Source organism: Fukomys damarensis, unplaced genomic scaffold, assembly GCF_012274545.1.
Source record: "Fukomys damarensis isolate Sample0158 unplaced genomic scaffold, DMR_v1.0_HiC HiC_scaffold_39, whole genome shotgun sequence".
Taxonomy (NCBI): domain Eukaryota; kingdom Metazoa; phylum Chordata; class Mammalia; order Rodentia; family Bathyergidae; genus Fukomys; species Fukomys damarensis.
The window spans coordinates 78,785,820-78,808,632 of record NW_022900951.1 but is presented as its reverse complement, the minus strand read 5'-3'; the positions used below and the strand labels follow the sequence as shown (position 1 = coordinate 78,808,632).

The window sequence follows — 22,813 nt, the reverse complement described above, 5'->3', positions numbered from 1 at the left end:
ATATATAGCTATAATGTTAGAAAAAAAGATAGACCTTTAGTGAATAAATATAACTTTATGGAAACAACTGAAATGTCCTGATTTTTATCATATTGCTTCAGCTGGTGAAAATTTCCTCAAATTGATGATGAAATTTAGGAGCCATTCCTATACAAAGCTCATCCCGTGAGGCAATAACTACCTAATTTTAGAGGGGTGGCTTGAGAGGTCAATAGTGGCAGATGGAATCAAAGGGGTTCTTTTGTTATCCCATAGGCAGTTCTCTCATATGGTGGTTTTATGTTTGGAAATATTCTTGTGGCTTCTTGATACATCCTATCCTCCTACCCCGAAATAAGGGAAAAACGTGAATATCAAAATCAGAGAATAATCAGAGCAACCAAAGTAAACAAGTACAAATTTATTCTTTTCAAAGCAGAATTCAAAGGGGAAAAGCACCACAGTGAGTGGCAAAGTTAACCAGTTTGCTCTCAGCCCCACTGTTTTATATCAAACTTTTCTATACTTGCATTCCACCTCCCCCAAATTCCTCCCCCAATTCTCATCCTTGTGATTAGCTCTTGCAGCCAGCAAGCAGCACAGAAGCCTTCAGTCTGGCCTCAATACTGCCCTAGGGACAAGAGAAACCTTCAGCAGGTCCCCTCCCAAATATTGCAGCTGTGGGAGGATATGGATACTGGGAGCAGAGCCCTAGCCTTGAGCCTTTCCCTCTCCCACAGTCATTTGTTTTAAAACAGTGAGAAGTCACTAAAGTATTCCTTTGTCCTAAGGGCCAGGTTTTGGGCAGGGAGGCCTAGACATAGAGCTGCCTAGCTGAGAAGCTAAGTCTCTGTAGTCCTAGGACAGGGCCTCCTCTTTCTCTCCCAGGACTGTTTATGTTAAGGCAGCTACTTTTAACTATGTCAAGGAAAACTGGTCCCAGAGGTCATGTGTCTGCCGTTGAGAATGTGAGTGCATAGAATTTCCAGCCTGAAGCTGGACATGAAGCCCAATCTGTCTCTCTCTCTCTCTCTCTCTCTCTCTCTGTCTCTCTCTCTCTCTCTTTTGGTAGCTGGGATAAAACTTATGACCTTGCATTTATGAGGCATGCACAGTGTCACTGAGCTAAATCCCTGGCCCAAAACCCAATCACTTTTAAACACCTATCCAAGATGGCAGGTGTATCCTTTTCTGATGGGGAAACAACTCCCACTATTGGCCTCTGCTTGGCCTCAGAATTTCTCATTACTATGGCCTACTAGCTCAGTGTTTGGAACATCAGAAACAAACAGGGTTCTCTGTATGAAATATTTTCTAATTTGGGCCTTAATGGAAACGGACACTTGAGAGGCTTGATTCCAGCCTTTCCATTCTGGGGAAAGGCCCATGTTCTTCTTGGGTGGGACACTTTCTAAGGAACCACTTCACAGCCCTGAGTCCTCCAGCCAATCAGCCTTCCCAACTGCCAATCAACGTGAATTCACTTTGCTTAAATGGAAGCAAGGGTACCCTTGCAATGGCTTTTTGGCCTCTAACAAGTTATGTCCTAAATAAATTGCATATCAGTCCTAACTGTTCCCTGATACCATTTGACAACTACTCCAGCAGACATTCACATCCATTATCACTGATGCTAATTCCACAAGTCAGAAGGTTTTCTCTAAGCAATCATCCCATGAACTGCCTTTACTATCCTTCTAGTACAGGGCCATAAACTACACAGAACCATGCATAATACCTTTAGGAGACACAGTATATAACAGATGCCTAACACACAACACATTTTGGTAAATCTAACCCTGATTTGGATTCACAGTGCTCAAGATTCATTTATTGCATGGCAGAGAAACTGCCCACACATGCTGCAGTGACTGTCATTTGGTCCTTGAGTGATATACTCACCTCCGGCATTACAGATAAACACAAGACCACAAAGTCACCCACTTAGTGAGAATTCTCTCTTGACCTGCTACTTCCACCTACCTATAGCACAAATCCTACATAACAAGATCTACATTTGTTTTTGTTGTTGTTTTACCATGCCTGGTCCATTGCCACAGTTGCCACAGGCCCTCAGTAGCCCAACAACTCTTGGGGGCAGGGTATTCCTGGTAAAATACTGTTCCATAACATTTGCCCCTAAGGGGCACATGCCTCACAGTTCTTGAGTCCTCTGATTCACATTTTTTGTATTCCATTCCTGTGCACAATCTAGGCCCCTACAAAAATGCCTCATTAAGACTGATGACCAGGTTCTTTGTCTGGTACCTGCCTACCACTCGCTCACCATACATTCAGATACCCACTATTCCTGCCTAGAGACCTTACAAACACTGAAGGAGATATTGTGATACGAGGTCTGACACCCTGGACCTGTGGCATAGTGGTGGAAGAGTCAATCCTTGGTTTCTAGACCCAAGCTGCTGCCTGCCTTCCATGGAGCAGACCAATCTAGATTCCCAGCAGTTTCCATTGGTTACTTCTTGATTATAACACAGCACTTCAACAGTCTCATTCCCTTCTGATTTGGTGGCAACTGCTACTTCAAGGCCCTGAGCCAGACCTTAGAAACTGGTAGGGGCTAGAGGAAGTATTCTGTGGCTTAGTCTAGCAAAGGCTTTTTTATTCCTTTTTTTTCTGCATGAAGTAGGTGGGCATGGATCTGCTCTATTTTGCCACCTGAACCAGGTACCACTATTCAGGGTGCCCAGGAAAATTCACCCAATGCTCAGATCTCAAGGGAACATAATTTAGAATGAGTGAAGAGAACAGAGTGATTCTTCCAGTTAGATTTCTCTGTGGGCATAGACTTTTGTTGCTTTGGTCTCAAGGGCATCTTACCCCAAACATCAAAGGAGAAAGACACCCTATGAAAGCAGTCAGAATTTATCTATCTTTCCAACCAGAGGCTGAGGCTAACAAAGACCAAGAATATTAAAACTTGAAGAGATATTAGAATTTAATGTGTGAGTGAGGCTGGGAGAGCACTGATGTACAGTAGATATTGCAGAGTACATATATATATGTATAAACTCAGGCAAATTAAGTTGACTGCAGGTCTCTGGTGGGAAAAAAGTTCCCCTTGGAAGAAAGAAACCCCATTGGTCTCTGACTCTGCTCAAAGTTCCCAAGCCCTCTTGTCTAACCATGCCCCACTATCTACTGTGCACAGTTTCTGGATAAAAGGGTCATGGTATGTGTTGTCTAGGAAGTATTAGCTCAGAAAACTTGGTTTACCTTCTAGAATTAGAACAGTTTTCTGCATAGGAAGGCCTCACTATTGTCTGGGTAGAAAATGGCCTACTTTCTGATTCATGACCCATAGATCCTAGGAATGTACCACTATTCAGGTTGGCCAGTGGCAACTGCTTTATCATCACCTGAAGGCACCTACCTAGCCACCTCACCTGACTCCACCTAAGAGATAGAAGGGTCACAGCCTGGAAGGGTGGCAGGCAGTCATACTCCTCCAAGATAGAGAGTGGCTTCTGCTTTCTCACCCAAACAGAGAAAGACTCCCTTGCTGAGCAAACTGTGACTTCTACACCATGTCAGTGAGTACAGATTCAGAAGGGCAAAGGATGATTTCAGCTAGATTTTCAGAGTATCTCTGCGGTTCTCATGGGATGCTGAGGCCTTCAGAAAAGAGGAGGGTCAGGGAAAAACATCTAAATCCACAAGTATTTCTTTAATATTTTCAAATGTAAGGTAGAGACAGAAACTCAAATGAACTATTTTCTCCTCAAGGAAGGTCTGCCATGGGCTGTGATAGAAGGAACCAAAGACACTCAAAGAGGAAACAACATGTAGGTAGAATCCAGAGAGTTAGAACTACACCCTGGAATGGAAGTAATTAGTACATACCCAGCCCACATTTCTTAGGGGCATTTTGGAAGGGGGTCTCAGGGATAACGTTTTGCTTCCCTGAATGGGCTAGGAAGTAGGGCTAATCCCTGTAGATTCATAATACTCGTGCCTTGGGTCATTAGCCTTTTCCCTCTCCATAATTCAGTGAAGAAGGGAAAGGGGCCAGTGGGCACTGCTTAGCTCTGTAAGGCAGCTTCTCTGCTCACCATCTGAATAGCCAAGTGCTATTTGTTTGGACTGTAATCAAAGGGTAAAATAAGGGACTGGTTTCAAACTTGAGGGTTAAAGGGCACATTTTGAGAGTTAGAGGAATCATGCCTACATTTCCCCTGATCCCACTCAACCTCCTTCACATACCACCAGATCCTTGTTGCTGCCTGGAGCCCAAATAACTCTGGTTAAGGAATGTGGGGCCAGTGGGGACTGGAAAAATTAGGCAAAAGCTGAGGGAAGCCTTTGACGAGGACAGGACTATGGATTGTGGGACAGGGATCTGGCTCCATCAAGAAGCCAGCAGGGTGTTGGCAGTCACATCAGAGCTTTGCACACTGGGGAATGCATGGCGGAGCTTCTCCATGATGTCCTCCAAGCACAGGCTGAGATTCTGGCTCTTTGACCCCACGTCATCTGAGTTGGAAAAGAGAGATTTGGGAAGGTAACGAGTCTCCTTTATATGAAGCCTCAAAGCCAAGGTCGGATGCTGCCAATTGAAGAGCAGACCCAGAGCCTTGAGTCTTCCCATTTCAATGACTACTCTGTGCCAATGATTGTATAATAAATATTTGTAGAAGAAATGTATGAATTAATCAGGCAATAAACCAGTTACCTTTGATCCCCCCTTAAGCATAAAGTCATGAGGAGAAACCAGTCCCAGCCATGGAAGAACCTTGGGTAGAAAATCTGGGGCAGAACAAAGCCATGAAGAAAAAGGCTAGGAGGGACCAGGGAACTCACCTGCAGCCTCAGTATCTGGAGTTGTCTGTCCCTTCTCCTGGGCATGACTGCCTTCTGACTGCTGTGGAGAGGAAGCTAGAGACGAGCCTGCAGATCCATTGCCATCTGATTCTGTGGGTGGCTAGCAAGAGATAAGGCATAATTTAAGCACTTTACCTTCCTGAACTTACTTTAGCAGACTCCCGAGCTTAGCAGGGGCCGTAGAGAACTTATGCCTCTCACTTTGCCTTTGGAGTTTAAAATGCTTTGGTGGCTGGGTGCAGTGGTGCATGCCTATAATCCAGCACTTGAGAAATTGCAGCAGGAAGATTGCTGTGAGTTTGAGGCCAGCCTGGGCTATATCAAGGCCAACTTGAACTGCATAGCAAGACAGGGTCTCAAAAAAAAAAAAAAAAGGAAGAAAACAAACAAACAAAATAAATTTTTAAAAAATCCTATTGGTAAGGCCCCAAATAGTGGTTTCCCTTTTAGAAATCTTAGAATATTCAATTACCAATTAACCTTATTCCTTCAGCAACATGCACCAGTGGCCTCCAGTTATTATAAAGGTGCCAATGTACCTAAAGGTCTTTTGCTATCATCTCAGCTATAAGTAAGCTATATAGAACACATTTTTCTCTGGAAATATGGAGTTCACACTTAACCTTTAGTTCATGCTATAATAACATATGTTAGAAACCCCCAGGAATTCATTTACAGACTGTTCCTTGTGTAGGGGCAGGGGGACATAGAAAAAACACAACAAAACATGGATGACTTAACATTTTAAAATCATCACATGCCAGATGCACCAAGGGAAGGAGAGCCATGCCTGCTCCCGACCCAGCCGCCATTGCTCAAGGGCCGGGAGGTAGGCTGGGAGGTAGGCTCTTACAGGAAAAACACCCTGTAAATATGGTAAATTTTCCTTAAAAAATAAAGTCTCCAAAGAAAAGGCTCAAATATTTCTCCAAAATCATCAATATCTGAGATACCTGGAAAATGATGGCTATTAGGAAAAGGAACAATGCTCTGATCCTGGACCTGCTCGCAGCAAACAACAGCTTCTTTCCTTCTTGGAAAAGACAGGGTTTTGTAGGGTTTGCCTAGACAATTTTGGACTGATGGAAATGCCTTCATACGAGGCCATAAAGGTCCTGAGTCTATGCTCCCAGAATGGATAAAAGAGACTGACCATGCCTTAAGAAAGATAAAGTGTGCCCTTATGCTTCAGCGTTTGGAATACTTGACTTAAACAAACAAACAAACCAACCAACCTTCTTTCTGTATCATTGGTAGTAGCAAAAGGCAGGTAAGAAGGCCTAAAGGACAGGCCTACAGCCCCTTAAGACTCTAGCCTTATTCCCAATTCCTGAGGATCCATGAAAACCACTCTATAGCCATCAAGAGGATAAGTACATAGGTCTTAGGACAAGGAGGAATCAGAAAGAGCCACCGGCAGTATATAAGAAAAGAACTGGTCCTTCCCCAAGTGATACAGTAGAAGGCTATAAAAACCCTTCATGATTCCTCCTATATGGGAAAAGATCCCTCCCTGGAAATGACCTGTCAAGTCTTCACAGGACTAGGACTAGCAACAATCACCCAGAGGGTCTGCACAGCTTGCCCACTTTGTGTCTACAAAAACCAGGACACGCACAAACTGCCCCTGTTATTAGAACCTGTACAGAGGAGAAGGACATACCCTGGGGAGGGCTGACAACTAGACTACCCATATGCTACCATGCATAGGGTTTACACACATGTTGGTCCTCATTCACACCTTCACACCTGGATTTAAGCCTTTCCTATCCATTCTGAAAAGGCTAGAAATGTAGTTAAGGTGCTTTCGAAAGACATCATCCCCAGATCTGGATTACCAGTCTCTCTCTTCATTGCCCTTGGTGGCCCCAATTTTCTAGAAGGGTACAAAGAGGCAACCAGACCTCAAAGCAAACTCTGACAAAACTTTTCAGAGACACTTGAATCCTGGTTCCACCTGCTACCAAATAGCACTTAGGAGGCTTTGTAAGATGCCCAGAATTGTGCTAAGTCTCATCCTATTTGAGGTGTTACAAGGAAGGCCATTTCTATGTTCCGATATGATAGTGGACTTAGAGACTCATCGCAGTAGCGTTGAGTATAAAAGGCACAGAAAAAAGATGCACAGTACTGTATCATACCTCTGTGAATCTAAAATATCTTGTACCTGCTTTACGATACGTAGTAGTGACCGTGCTTTATCAGAGCTACTATGAATGACGTTACTCTAGAATGTTCTCTCTCCAGATGATGATTAAGATGCTAATAAAAAAAATGGTGCCGGGTAACACAACAGCAACAGAACTTTGCTGTTTTCTGGGTATTATTCTTCTCTTTGTTTTCTTGTTTTTATTTTGTTAATGGCATGTGTTGAATGTCTATAATTTTGTTCAGATGACTGCAGAAGCTGGAAAAGCTGTTGCTGCTACTGATGTACTGTTATTGTTGGTCTTTTTATATAAATACACACACATATACATATACACACACACACACATATATATAATTTGTATTTTTGGAAACTAACTGCTGTCAACTTTGGAAAAAGTTATCCCAATTTACTGTGTTGAGTTGGCACTGTACAGAAATTAACAGCCATAGTGGTCTAGAAAGTTAATTTTTTTCCATTTCTACAGGGGTAATGCACTGTATTAAATATGTAAGGTCATATCTACTTGGGTTTGATTACAGAAACAAAGTATTCTCTAAAAAATGAAAAGAATAATATAAGGCTACAAGAGCAAGAAGCAACTTAAATATGTTCAAGGACCATTTTCATCTTCAGAATTAAGGATTATTTTAATTTTACATCATTGCCTTTTCTCTTTTACTTTCCTTTTTAGTTTTAGGATTCCCTATTTTTAATGTTCATATAGAGATTTCTTTAACTGAAATACTGAATAGTTTCTCTGGTGTGAAAAACTGTAATAGCACACAAGATCCTAATGAGATAATTAATAATGTGAAATAGGAAGTAAAGGGTTAAAGGTGTAGGGAAAGTGGGAAGAGTGGGGGAAAGGTAATAAGGGAGAGGAAAAAATATGAGAAAATGAAAAAATGGAAATAAAGTGTTTGTAAGTGGGGAAGGGAGGAGGGGGTGAAGGGAGGGCAGGGACAAGGGAAAAAATGAGAATCAAGACCTATCATGCAAAGGTACAGGATTGCAATAATGAATGTAATTGTATTGTATACCTAGATTGTACCAATAAACTCAATAAAAATTAAAAAAAAATAAAATCATCACATGCTTATCTGTGACTGACAATTGTAATACTTTTCTGGGACTGACAATTGTAAAATCATCACACACTTATCTGTGTACTGTGGCTGACAATTGTGTACCATGTACTTGAGAAAATGCATCCTACTATATCCTTATGAAAGTGTTACTCACATTTACTAAAGCTAAACTTGCCCCCTTCCCAGAAACAAAGGCTAAGGCTCTAACTGGCCTAGATCACCAATCAGTAAAACAGTTATTTTTAGAAACTAGCTTACTCCTATAAGTATGAAATACATCTCATACTCACCAGGGCAGCCCAAGTGGATGCCTTCTATCTGGTAGCATTACTACTATAGCTAAGGTAGTTTCTCTTTTGCTTTCTCTGCATTTGCCACACTCTAAATAAACTTTCACTTCCCACTATAGTAACCTTGACTCCCTCATTTCTCGCTAAGAGTCCCACTTCTTTATTCTTCACAGAAGTGATGACAAGGACTCTAAGAGAGTTGAAGGGTCACTCAGAGACCCCCTGCTGGAGGTAACACTTGGAGGATCTGGGGAACAGGTGGTGGGTGCAAGGGGGTACTGTTAACTGTTACCTGTTATAAATAATCATGATATCAGGCAGCACTTACGAGCAGTGTGCTATATTCCTAGTTTTGTGCTAAGTTTTGCAGATACATAATCTCACTATGATGTTGGTATTGTTATCATCCCTGTTTTACAGATGAGGGAACTGGGGTTTAATGAGGTTAAGAAACTTTCTAATATCCCATAGTCACTAATTGGCAGAGTCATATTCAAATCCAGGGCTATCCGACTCCAGAGGTACACTATCTGTTAGAGATGAAAGGGGCAAAAAGTGACAAGAGGCCTGTTTTTTGGAAAAGTCTTTCTCTTGCCAAACGTGTAAACTTGGTTCTCTTGAGAAAATGTCATATTGGCAAAATCAACATCTTAGATGATTGTTGTTATTGTTGTTGCTGTTGTTTTGAAAGTCAGAACTGAACTTTGTTTTTTGGGGGATTGAACTCAGGTCCTTGCACTTGCAAGGCAGGCAGCAGAACCATTGGGCCAATCCCCGGTCCTAGATGACTTTTGAAGTTTGTTCTTTTACTACTATATTCTAATGGATTGTAAAGAGGTAAGCCCTCAGAAGTTCTCCCTTTGCCCCAGCTGCTTAGTAGCTTGAGAGTGACACACAAAAACATCCTGGGAGCCAGGTGGAAGAGAATTGGCTAAGGATTTGCCTCTACAGGCCTCTTCTTTCACCTGCTCTCCCCAGCTGCCAGCCAGTTTCCTTTCAGGAAGTCATGTGATAGCCACAAACCAGGGAACTCTTTGTTTCCTCTTTGTTGCACACCAGCAGCTCCCCACCTCTTCCTCCTGTGCTCAGGGGCCACCAGATTCACTGTGTGCAGCCTCACCTGTAACAGCAGCTCCCTCAAGCGCTGAAGCTGGGACTCTAGTTGCTTGTTGTGGTCTTCAAGGATCTGCATGCGCATCTCCAGGCGGCTCTTGTGCTGTCTGAGGATCCTGGCTTCAGCCAGAAGCTCCTCATTGTGGTGGTCCAGTGTGGCCTCAGTGGAGTCCTCAGCTAGGGTGGGTGCCTCAGCCGCCTCCTCATGCTGCCATTTCAGGCGCCTCAGCTCTCCCTGGAGAATTCTGCAAAGAACAAAGAAGCCCAAACCTATGGCTCTATCAGAGTAATGACTGTTCAGATCCCAAAAGTCCTCTCATACAAAGGTGTAAGCAATCTGGGGCTTTCCCAGCCCTCCCAGTCCCAGCCATGCTCTTGGTTAAATGGCCATATGCACTTCATCTCCAGCACATCTATCATTTACTCTGCCTTTCTGAAGGAATGCAGAAACCTCAGAGCAGAGAGAGCTGACATTTCACATAAGAAGTGTGTCAAGGCTTTGATGGGCTGCTACAGGGATTAATTCTGATCTTCAAAAAGGCAGAAATATGGTCTGCAAATAAAAGAGGTATTAGAGCCACTGATGTACCTACTCCATTTTCAGATTTCTAGAGTCCAGGAAAAGACATGACATAAAAAAAAGGTTACCCATCTTACCATTTTTCTCCACAGCCCTGTTGTTTGGCCCACTTTGAATGCTGGTCATGAAGGAAACATTCCAAAGAGATGGTCTATTTGGGGGGACATTGTTTTATTTTCTTTTTCGGCAATAAAACAGAATCACTCCCTGCCCAACATTTCTTATGGCCTGTCTCTTGCTGCTCTAATTCAGTATTTCTCAAACTGTTCTTTGTGAGAAGTTGGGTTTTTTTTCAATCCACTGGGCAATAATATGTGGTCCTAATGTGCATGACTAGTCTACAGCTCACATATCCCATGTTCCACTTGGTCTCTAGCCTGCTCAATGAGATAACTTCACTAATTATGTGCTTGACTGTCATGGCAATGTCAAATTGCTAGAAAAGTTCCTACTTTCTATTTCGGTATTTATCATTCCTGGAATGCAACAAACATTTTGCAGACTGACACTTGTCTGTACTCCACGCTGAGGGACATCTTCTAAAGATGTGCCACTCCGTTTGTGGTGTACAGATCAATGACATAAGTATCCCCTGGAAGCTAGTTAGAAATGCAGAAACTTAGTTCTCCAAAATGGGATTTGAGGATGCTAACACCCCAATTTCTAAGGCTGTTAGCTCTTTTTTGATGGCCATATTTTCAGTTGGTACCTAAAATGTGGGTTCCAGGCTCCTGAATCAAAATAGGAGAAACCTACAGTCTCCTTGGCTGTTTACAAACTCCTGCACAAATCTTGATTGCTTTGTCATGTTCTCTTTAGAGACCATACTTCCCATGTCTTACTGTGTTTGGACTGCTGTAACAAAATATCACAGACTAGGTAGCTTATAAACAACAGAAATTCATTCCTCACAGTTTTGGAGCCTGGAAGTCCAAGAACACAATTTGGGTAGATACAGTGAGGTCCTAGCTTCTTGGTTCATAAATGGTGCCCTGTAGCTTTGTCATCACATAGTGGAAGGAAACAGCCTCCCTTGGGTTATTTTATAAGGGCATTAATCTTATTAGTCATCTACTAGATGGCTACACTTCTTTGGGGGTTAGGATTTCAACATGTGAATTTAGGGGAACACAAGCATTCAGACCATAGCATCCTAATTCTTTGGACTCCACTTCTGGTCATTCATTTGGTAACTATTCATTTGAGACATTACCCCATGCAATTTAAAGTTCTGGTGATACAGCACCTACCTAATAGTTGGAAAAGATTACAAATAACTCTATCATTACAAAAGTGCTGTGGAGGAGAAGCACAGAAGTTATCAGAACAATGAAAAGGAAACCTCTTGGGGATCGTTAAAAATGTTCTAAAAAATGGTTTGCTTAGTGGAGTACAATTTGCTCAGCCAAAAGGAAAAAAAAAAAACATTCTAAGTGAAGAAAACAGCAAGGCAAAGACCCTGAGGCAAGAGGTGAAGAAAACAGCACGAACAAATTTGGCCTGAAGACAGAGACTAAGATCAAAGGGAGAAGATACAGGTGAAATAAATAGGAGCCAGAGCCCAAGCCAGGGAGCCACATTAAGGATATATCTGTATCTTCTTTCTTGGGTGCAGAATATATAGCCCATATTATGGACCTAGTGGGAGTTTTCCCCTTGATGCTTTGATTCTACACGTATGAATGTTTTATAACTCAAATTATACAAAATTAATAAATTTTCATCTAAATAGCAAAAAGTGCAGAAATTTAGGCTCTACCCAGATCTATGAATCAGAATTTTTATTTCATCTTGCTCCTCAAGTGACTTGTGTACACTAATAATGTTTTAGATGTGCTACTCCAAGAGGTAAGGCAGATTATACTTTACTCATTTAACATAGCTTGGATCTTCTTCAGACCCCTACTGCCACCTCTATTTTACGGAGAGTGATACCATGCCTGTAACTGTTACATTCTCTCTTCCAGTCCACGAATGCTTTGTGTAGTGTCATCATCTCTGGAATACTTTCACTAGGTGATAAGTATCTCTTTCTACATCTAGCATGGAAAATTTTTTTTGCTGTTGTTTTTGTTGTTTTGAGACAGGGTCTCACTGTGTAATTCAGACTGCTCTGGAATCACATAGTGGAAGGAAACAGCCTCCCTTGGGTTATTTTATAAGGGCATTAATCTTATTAGTCATCTACTAGATGGCTACACTTCTTTGGGGGTTAGGATTTCAACATGTGAATTTAGGGGAACACAAGCATTCAGACCATAGCATCCTAATTCTTTGGACTCCACTTCTGGTCATTCATTTGGTAACTATTCATTTGAGACATTACCCCATGCAATTTAAAGTTCTGGTGATACAGCACCTACCTAATAGTTGGAAAAGATTACAAATAACTCTATCATTACAAAAGTGCTGTGGAGGAGAAGCACAGAAGTTATCAGAACAATGAAAAGGAAACCTCTTGGGGATCGTTAAAAATGTTCTAAAAAATGGTTTGCTTAGTGGAGTACAATTTGCTCAGCCAAAAGGAAAAAAAAAAAACATTCTAAGTGAAGAAAACAGCAAGGCAAAGACCCTGAGGCAAGAGGTGAAGAAAACAGCACGAACAAATTTGGCCTGAAGACAGAGACTAAGATCAAAGGGAGAAGATACAGGTGAAATAAATAGGAGCCAGAGCCCAAGCCAGGGAGCCACATTAAGGATATATCTGTATCTTCTTTCTTGGGTGCAGAATATATAGCCCATATTATGGACCTAGTGGGAGTTTTCCCCTTGATGCTTTGATTCTACACGTATGAATGTTTTATAACTCAAATTATACAAAATTAATAAATTTTCATCTAAATAGCAAAAAGTGCAGAAATTTAGGCTCTACCCAGATCTATGAATCAGAATTTTTATTTCATCTTGCTCCTCAAGTGACTTGTGTACACTAATAATGTTTTAGATGTGCTACTCCAAGAGGTAAGGCAGATTATACTTTACTCATTTAACATAGCTTGGATCTTCTTCAGACCCCTACTGCCACCTCTATTTTACGGAGAGTGATACCATGCCTGTAACTGTTACATTCTCTCTTCCAGTCCACGAATGCTTTGTGTAGTGTCATCATCTCTGGAATACTTTCACTAGGTGATAAGTATCTCTTTCTACATCTAGCATGGAAAATTTTTTTTGCTGTTGTTTTTGTTGTTTTGAGACAGGGTCTCACTGTGTAATTCAGACTGCTCTGGAACTCACTGTGTAGCCCAGGCTGGTCTCGAACTCGCAGTGATCCTCCTGCCTCAGCCTCCTGAGTTAGCATGGAAAATTCTCTGAGACCAGGGGCATGTCTGTATTTTCTGTGTCTGCATTCTCTCTGCCTTCATGTAGTAGGTAGTGGGAAAATTGGGGGTGACATTTACAAAATTCAAGTAATTATTGTAAGAGCTAGCATTTATTGAACCCTTACTCTAAGCCAGGCACTGGGTAAACCATTATATGTCTTATCTCATTTGGTCTTCACAAGTGACCACAGGAAGCTGATGTGATTATCATCATACCCATTTTACAGATTAGGAAATGGAGGATCACAAAATATAAGTAACTTTTCAAGGTCACACAGCTAAGGCATGAAACTGCAAGTACTTAAATTCAAGCTGCCTGCCTCTAGAACCCAAACAAATTTGTGCCATGGCCACACCCACCGGTTCTCATCTTCTAAGTGAGCCAGGATCTTCTCCAGCTCTCCCTTGCTTTCTGTGGCCACGCTGCATGGAACCTGCTGTCCAAAGGCTGGCTCCCGGTCTGTGATGGGGCTGGAGTGCCGCAGCAGATACTGGTCCTCATCTCTGCATGGGGGTGGGGAAAGGAAAGGAGGTGACTAGGGGTTGCACACAACAACAGCTCAGGACATGAGTTCTCAGTTTCCAGCTCAGACCCCAGGAGATGCATGATGGGAGATTCATTTTTAAGTCACAGAGAGGGAAAAGCCACATTTTCAGCCTTGAGTGGGATGGAAGTATTCAAAGGTAGAAACAGCTGTGGTGCAGGTATTGAAAATATTTTCAGGATGCAGGGACTTGTGAGTTCTATTTATAGCTATGATATCATGAGCAAATAATTTCTTTTTCTTTGCTATTTCACCCCTCCACCGCTTTTGCTTCCTCACCTCCCAGAAGAATCTGAGTTCCAGTCAGGATCAGATAGAATCCATGTCGCTAGCTGTGCCTAGGTTGTCTGAGCAGTCCAGGGATCTCCCTAGAGATTCAGGGTCCCTTCCCTGAGCTACAGGACTAGGGAATTCCTTTAATTATGCTTTGGTCAAGTCCCTGATGTCTCGCTGTTGTTGCGGCTCTAGATGAGGTTTTGGTATCTTGAGCCTAAGACAATAGCTTTTTTCTGCAGTTTCCCATGAGGGCCTATTCTTTTTCCCTCATAGCTGGGCACAGAAAGATGGGATTGCACAACAAGAAAGGAGCTGGGCAGATGGCGGAGAGGCAGCACGCCATTCATTCCCCCACTCATTTGACAAGAGGAAAGATTGCTTCTCTTACTGTGCCCAGGAAGCAGCTTTTCTTCCTTAGAGAGTCAAGGGCCCTAACAATCATACTTCCATTCATTTGTGGAACCCTTTCCAAAGATTGGTAGAAGGATCCCCAAATAGAGCTGTTTCTGGAAAATGAGCAGCTTTCGAAACTCACATGCTGTCATCTGGGGACAGGCTGTCATTAAAGAAGGAGCAATTCTGACTTTCCATCTCAGCAAGCCTAGGAAGAAAGAACAGGAACAGGAAGGAAAATAGACTGAGATCTGCTTTCATCTCAAACACCCTAATCCTACAAGAGGATCATTGGATTTGAGGGATATCCCAACCACTTCTAAGGGTTAGGACTTGGCTGCTCCACAACCCACTATGAACACTCCCTGGCTCTAACTCAATTTTCCTTGTCCCAACTGAAAACAAACCTTTCCCTCAGACTTTCTATACCTCTCCCCGAAACCTTCTGGTACCTGCTGGCAAAATGCTCAATGCGAGAGTGTGTATCAGCATGTGGCAACATTGGGGAAGAAGCCGGTCTGGAAGAAAGCAAAGAGTAAAATGACCAAAGACTTGGCAAAAACAGCTGTGCAGTCTGTTTCCTAACCACCCTACCTCACCCCATCCTACCACCCACATTATGGAGATGGGCAAGAGCTAGTGGGTACAGAATATAGGGACTAGATTTTAATCTATTTCTCTGGGCACAGTTTGGGTCAGGCCCAAGCTGGACTATTCTGTTACTGGTGGGATTTACCCTAGAATACCTTTAGCCCCCTTGTGACTCGGCCCATTCACAGCACAGACACAGGTTTGGTAAGGCTGCCCGCAGCCACTGCTCAACCACTGTACTCACGTCTCACTGTAGTCAGCCTCCAGCACTGATTGCACAGGCAGATAACCTCGCTGAGGGTGTTTGCTGAAATAATGCTTTGAGCGGAATTTGTTCTTCAAGGTTGTAGCAAAGTCTCTCATGTTCTCACTGGACGTAGTCTGGAGGGAGACAGGACAGAGAGACTCATCCTAGTGGCTGCTCACTTTGAGCAAGGAGTATGACTAGTACTCTATTTTTATTTATGCTTGTCACACTCTGCTCCTATAAAAAGGTCTAAAATTATATACAGAAATTGAAGAGATGACAGCTTGGAAAGATGCACTGTGGAAAAGCAGATTGAAAGGTGGGGAGGTAGGGTAAGGGAGAGAGTGGTAGAGAGTGAGTGGCATAGGGCATATGCTTGAGACTAGAAGAATCTGTGAGGACAGAAAGAGATAAAGACATTTAGACTTTTAGGAAGCAGAATCAGTTCAGGAAGCTACACATGGAGCTGTGGGTCTCAAATATAGCATAGGAGCAATTCTGTGGCTTGAGTTCAGGGATACTGAGTAATCTAGACTCACATGGCTGTGCAAGGCAGTTGCTGATGAAAACCAAGTGAAGTTTTTGTGCCTAGATAAAAACACTTTTTTCCCCCCCCAAATGACAGTAATTAATGTGAGCACACATTTTTGTATTAACTAGAAGGGACAGAAAGAGCCTTACTCTCTCTCTTTCTGAAGACTTTTCTCGAAGACCTTGAGTTCAATCTCCAGCATCACAATAAAGGGGGTGACATTTGGTGGGGTAGTAGGGGTAAAGATCTCATTGTATCAGTTTCTTTCTTTCTTTCTTTCTTTGTACTGGGGATCAAACTTGATCTCTCTCTGCAGAGAAAAGTGAGTGTCTTTTAAGAGACTGACACTTTCCTGGGCCAACTGTGATCCTAGTGAAGGAGAATAATGGAAGAATAGAGAGGCCTGAATGCCCCATACCTCAGAATTACCAGGATTGTTTGTGAATGCTCCCCACAGCAGCACAGAACACAAGGAACCAATGCTGGTGGAAACCCAGTGCCTGAGAGCTGCTTATCCCTCCCGCAAGGCCCAGAGGCTCCATACCTGGGTGTAATACTCCATGATGGGGTAGTGTAACTTATTGCCCTTGCTGGCCCTGCCTGTTAAGAAGCAGGTCTGGCAGATGTCCACGTTAAATTGTTTCAGACTCCGGTACCTTTGGGAGATGGGACATGGTGAGAAAGATAATCTAATATGCCACAGTGACTACACCCATTTCCCTAACCTCCAAATATAGACACATGTAGGAAGGAGGTGTGAGGTATGGAATCATATCATGCTCAATCTGCTAAACATAGTAGTGGCTGAGTCCTCAGCAGATGAGTAGCCTTGTTCTAGAGACCATGAATCTCCACGAAATCACCAAGCTCAGACTTTCAGGAAGTGCGAGAAACAGCATTGTCGTACTGCCTTTTTTTTTTTTTTTTAAGAACTCAGGACCTTGCGCTTTTGAGACAGGGGAAGTACCACTGAGCTAAATCTCTGGCCCACTACCTTTTTTATAAAGGAGGTGTAGACTGGGCATCCTGACACATACATGAAAACCCAGCTATTCAGGATGCTGAAGCAGGAGGATGGCAAGTTCAAGGTCAGCCTATACCACTTAGTGAGACCCTGTTTCAAACTAAAATTTAAAAAAGGGCTTGGGATGTAGCTCATTGGTAGAGTGATTGTATAACATATCTAAGACCTTGATTTCAATTGCCAGCATCACAATAAAGAGGTTGGGGTTTGATGGGGTAGTAGCAGTAAAGATCTCATTGTATCAATAACTTACTTTTTTTTTTTCTTTCTTTCTTTCTTTTCTTTTTTTTGTACCGGGGATCAAACTTGGGATCCTGTGCTTACAAGGCAGGCAGTGGAACCACTGAGCTAAATCCCCGGCCCTGCATCAATAACTTTCTAAACCAGTATGACCCAATAGGATTTCAGGCTCCCAAGAAAAGTTACGCTTCCAATACAAAGGAGGTTTATTCTACTAGCTGTGGTAAAGTTGGCTAAAAGTTACTTCCAAAGGTTATTGTACTAACAAGTATTTTTACAGAATACAGAATAGCTTTTCAGATCTACTTCTAAAACTTGAACAAATTGCCCAGACCTAGTAGTATAGAAGAGTGAAATTCCCAGACTTAGAGGAGTCAGATATTACAATATTTACTGTTAGATCTAGCACTAATTAGCTGTGTGTGAATGTGGGCAAGTCACATTCCACTTCTGTCCTTCATTTGCTCATCTTATACAAAGCAGGGTGTTTCTAGGGACAGTTGTATGGTAGAGCTCTTGAAAGTTATAAAATTGAGGACTGGGAATTTAGCTCAGCAGTTCCGCCACCTGCTTGCAAGTGCAATGACCCAAGTTCGATCCCTGGTGCCAAAAAAAAAAAAGTTATAAAATTGAACATTTTATAATGAAAGCAAAATTTATGATGAAAGCTACAATTTGCCTTTGTGGAGGAAGGAGGGGAATGTAATCAGGAGACTTCATATGTATTGTAATAATGTTTTACAGGCTGGGGATTTAGCTCAGTGGTGCCACTGCCTGCCTCACAAGTGCAAGGTCCCAAGTTTGATCCCCGGTATCAAAATAATTACAGTAATGTTTTATTTTTTTAAGCTTGGTTGAGGGTATATACTGCAGTATGCTGAAGCCAGTTTCTACCAGCTCACAAGAGCTGGCTATTAAACTTTTAAGGTTTTTCCAAGCCAATTGTTAAACACACCCATTATTTTAAAATTAAGTTATAAAAGCTTATGGTTAAATACATGATAAAAATAAATGTAATATTCAAATCTAATCACTTCCTAATTACTACTATCTATGCTCTGGAGGCTATTAACATCAACTATACAGGTTGAGTATCCTTTATCTAAAATGCTTGAGGCCAGAAGTTCTTCAGATTTGGGAATATTTGCACAGACTTTGTGGATGAGGCATCGCGAATTCAGAAATTCAAAATGCATTTTTGGAGCATTTCAGATTTCAGATGTTTGGATTAGGGATACTCAAGCTATATAGAGCATGGTGGAAATGCTATAAATGTGTGACTGACTGCGCATCTCTTCCCCACTTGATTCAGGGATCTCCTATAGATAACCAGATGTCAGGCAGGGTGGAAGTGTATATCACAGAAGCAAATGCTACAAATTAGGCTTCCTTTTATCTTTCTGGGGAATTGATTGTGAAACATTTGCTGGCAAACCATTTGATACACAGGTATTCTTATAGTATTCACTTTCCATTTTTTGTTACGTCTATATACTGTATATTACAATGAAAACAAAATAAAATATTCATCATTTCCAAGTTTTCAAAAAGTTAAATGTTCTGCAATAGAAATGATTACAACAATATACATAAATAATAGATTTGCTATAAATATATTGTAATTACATAATACATTGCTTTGTAGTATCTGATCTGTATGACCCATGACATATTTCTGATGATTATCATCCAAGCAGATATTGTTTTCCCTACCTGAACCCCTTGATAGGGCATTGCCTACAGATAGAGCACTTGGTCTGATGCTTTACTTGCTCAGCAATGGTGACCCGATGCAGAACGGCCAGCCACACCATGGACTGGGGTTCCAAGTTGACCCACTCCAGGAACTGGGAAGCTTCAATGACTGGCTTCCCAGTGCTCTAGGGAAATAAGAAGTCCAATGGAAATGAATAAAGCTCAAAGTATCTCGTCCCTAGAGTGGAAGCTCTCAGAAAAGCAGGGAAACCAGCAGGGCCTGAATTGGTCTATTCTTCAGAGGTGTCCACCTTCTGTCCTGTTGTAGTTGAGCTGGCACTTTCTCTAACAGGACTCCAAACCTAGGACCCAGGAAACCCTCTGTCCTGTTATCCCATCCCTACAAACTCTCTCACATGTGAGTACTTTACATCAAATACCTAACTTTTTGTCCTTCTTCTGTTCCTCCCACCCTCCCTCTCCTCTCACTTCCCTGTGGAGTTTCATACTCACGAAACGGAAGCAACTACGGACACTGGGCTCCACATTGCTGCCCCCGAAGGCTGCCACTTCACCCAGCTGACGGGGCACCTGAATGGCTTCATGAAGCAGGACACCAAGGTGGCGTTGGTCACACTGGCTGCCTGAGTTGGCCACTTGGCTGAAGAGGTCTGCCGGCCCCACCATCAAGAATGGCCAATCCCAATGCAGGAATGGCAAGAGAATGGTATGAGGAGAAAAAGCAGAAAAAGAAGAAAGGGAAAGAACACATGGACTGAGCACATGGACATTTTATTTTATTTTGTGAGACAAGGTCTTGATATGTAGTTCATCCTGGCCTTGAACTCACTATGCAGCCCAGGCTGGCCTCAAACTCACAGCAATCCTCCTGTCTGAGCCTCCCAAGTGCTGGGATTATAGGTGTGCACCATCATGCCCGGCTCACATGGATTTTTGAAACTGGAATACATAGAGGTTCATCCTTAACCTTTTAGAAATCTAGGGGTTTGAAAAAGAGCATTCCCTGAGTTCAGAGCAAAAAAAGTGAGAGAGACACAAGAAGAAAGCATTAGAAATATAGATAGGGAGAGAGGAAATAAGGAACGGAGGGAGATGGGGAATTAAAAGCACTGCTAGACACAGCTATGTCTGACACCATTGGAAAAACAGATTCCTCAAGAAGCAAGATGACAGCTGTGTGCTCGGGGGCACCTGAACATGTGTTACCATCAGGGTCTGTCCCTCTCCTGTCATGTAGCTCATATAATGTGATACTTCAGTAATCTCTCAGTTGTCCATACAAATAGAAGGAAGGAAGTCTTGGTATAGACAATTCAAAAAGAGGAGCTAATTATCTAAAAATGGCCTCTAAGTGCCTGTGGAGTATACTATGGTACTTATAGCTTACTCTGGACTTTTATTGGGCCTTCTAGGACCTCCTTCTTCCCAGGCCAACCTTAGCAAACCTCTTCCAGAGGTTATTGTCCACTTGCTTCACACCTTGCCTAAGACCCAGAAAATACACAGAAGCAAAAACCAAAAACCTGAATTCAACTTCTAGATCCATGGCTGACTAGCTGTAGAATCTTGAGTAAGTTATGAACCTCTCTGTGCTGTAGTTTCCTTCATTAAAAACTGAGGATAAATAATCACTAAACATCCCATCTCAAGGGAAAGTTAGGCAAAATAACATAGCCATAAACATGCTTAGAAATGTCCTCTCCCTGTAAAGTTTTCTCAGACCACTGTTGTACGTCTTCTGTGATATGATATAACACATATCCTTTGCCATTTTGATTATTTTGGCTAGTACCATTTATTCACTTGTTTTCTTTGTTTTGCAGGACTGAGAATTGAACCCAAAGCCTTCATACTGAGCTACATTTTTTTCCCATTTTGAGACAGGGTCTCACTAAATCACTAAGTTGTCCAGGCTAGCTTCGAACTTGTGATCCTCCTTCCTCAGCCTTCCAGAGTGCTGGGGTAACAGGCATGCACCATCACACCCAGCTTATTAGTACTTTAAAAAAATAGTATTTGTGTTTCTGTCTCATCCTCTAGACTAAACCTTTTGAAGGAAGTACCACATCCAATTTAACCTAGTATTCACCACATTTTGTAGAGAGGTCAACACACATTAGGACTCACCAAACAGTTCAAAATGTTGAACACAAGATGGAAGAGAGAGGGAAAAACAAAGGTGCTATAATCCAGAAAGGTAAAATCTAAGAAGTATATATTGTCCATTTCACAGAGAATACATATTATTATACTTCATCTATGTAATGACACAAGAAGCCTCCAGGAAAATGTGTGACTTGGCTTCAGCTTCAGACTGGGAAAGGGCTAAGCCTGATAGGACATGGGGACTAGAACTAGACACTCAAGGTGCTGGATGCTCCAGGATGTCAATGCAGATCCCAAGTACTTTTATCAGATTAGAAACACAAAGGCATGGAACAGGGAATAATAACAAGCCTCAGGCCCATATTCTTCACAATAGCCTGGACCAGGATACATCACAGTGGCCTAAATAGCCCTCTGCTGAGTAATAAGACCTACCTTCTGCTTGTCTTATACCCTTCTTCCTCCCTGCAACACCTCTCCCTCCACCCCACACCACTCCAGACTTTGGAGTTGTACTCACACTGAAGTTTTTCTTTCACTTCTGTGCCACAGAGGCATGCAATGCCAGTCTTAAAGGACAATGCCCGCATCTTTCCGCTGCGACCACTAGGTTTAAAAGAACAGAATGAGAACATGAATATATATATGTATTTAATACCTTGGCAGTCATTGTCCTCACCAAGTTAACCCCAGCAGAGCTCTGGCCAACCATGCCCAAGCTGAGCTGGGTCTAAGTCCACCATGAGAGCAAACCCTTTCCTACCATGCCCACTGGAGAGGTGCCATTAAATTGATCCTAGAGGCTTCCAGGATTGAAAGCCCTTACCTATCAAAAACATTGAGAAGCCAGTTGAGGGTCATGTCTACACACAATGGCACGTTGACCAGGATGCCTCTTTCCTCCTCCAGCCGTTCATATAAGGCAGTCAGGCAGTGAATGACCTCTACCACATCCATCACATGCTCACTGGCCTGCAGATCATGCTCATTGAAGATCTCTAGGGCTGTAGTTAAATTTACTAGATCCACTGGAAAGGAAAGAGACAAAAAATATAGCCCAAAGTAGAACCTCAGGGGTTAGAGGAGATAAAGCCACTAGCAACCCAAAATTTACAAGTATGAAGCAAGCATCCCAACTGTGTGCAAGTATGAAACAATTTTGTTCTTTAGCAAGACACTCATTCCAAGGAGGGGAAGGGAGAAAAAAGCTCCCCTTAATTAACCCAACGTATTTCCATACTCAAAACATTTTTAACAGTTTTGGGAAGATGGTGAGATGCAAATATAATCACCTCTTTTGTTGTATTGATTCCTGAGATCATGTGCCATTTTAAGTTTCTTTGTCTTTACATGAGTTTTAACTGTAAATAGATTTCTCCATGAATCTTCTGAGAACCTAGATACCGTCTGTGAATTCCGAGGTGTAGTTGGGTAAATGTGACATACACCAGGATTTTTTTTCAATTCTGAGGACTGAACCTAGGAGTACTCTACCACTGAGCTACATCCCCAGACCATTTTATTTTTTACTTTGAAATGGGATCTTCTTAAGTTGTCCAGGCTGGCCTGGAACTTGCCATCCTTTTTCTTCAGCCTCCAGAACAGCTGGGATTACAGGACTGTGGCACTGTACCAGGCAATGGGACATACTAATTACTATCAAAGCTGAATCAGCCTAACCAGATATATCTGGCTCAGGAAGATTGAATAAATAGTACCCCTGTGAGAGGCAATAAGGCACAAAATATCTGCAGCCACCTACATCAAACCATGGGC

General features: G+C 42.3%; 1 protein-coding gene across 4 annotated transcripts in view; it reads right to left on the bottom strand.

Annotated features, from left to right (window-relative positions):
- Positions 1-1,057: 1,057 nt before the first annotated feature.
- Positions 1,058-22,813, bottom strand: part of Drp2 (dystrophin related protein 2) — a 45,786-nt gene continuing 24,030 nt past the window's right edge. For all 4 annotated transcript variants that reach the window (XM_010623404.2, XM_010623405.2, XM_010623406.2 and 1 more), the window contains 12 exons: positions 21,864-22,065; positions 21,558-21,643; positions 19,424-19,581; positions 18,929-19,095; positions 16,496-16,607; positions 15,417-15,553; positions 15,034-15,099; positions 14,724-14,789; positions 13,728-13,871; positions 9,472-9,709; positions 4,801-4,921; positions 1,058-4,473 (listed from right to left, as the gene is read on the bottom strand). In XM_010623404.2, coding sequence (XP_010621706.1) covers positions 4,349-4,473; positions 4,801-4,921; positions 9,472-9,709; positions 13,728-13,871; positions 14,724-14,789; positions 15,034-15,099; positions 15,417-15,553; positions 16,496-16,607; positions 18,929-19,095; positions 19,424-19,581; positions 21,558-21,643; positions 21,864-22,065 — 1,622 coding nt within the window. In that variant the 3' untranslated portion in view covers positions 1,058-4,348. The remainder of the gene's footprint in view (positions 4,474-4,800; positions 4,922-9,471; positions 9,710-13,727; positions 13,872-14,723; positions 14,790-15,033; positions 15,100-15,416; positions 15,554-16,495; positions 16,608-18,928; positions 19,096-19,423; positions 19,582-21,557; positions 21,644-21,863; positions 22,066-22,813) is intronic.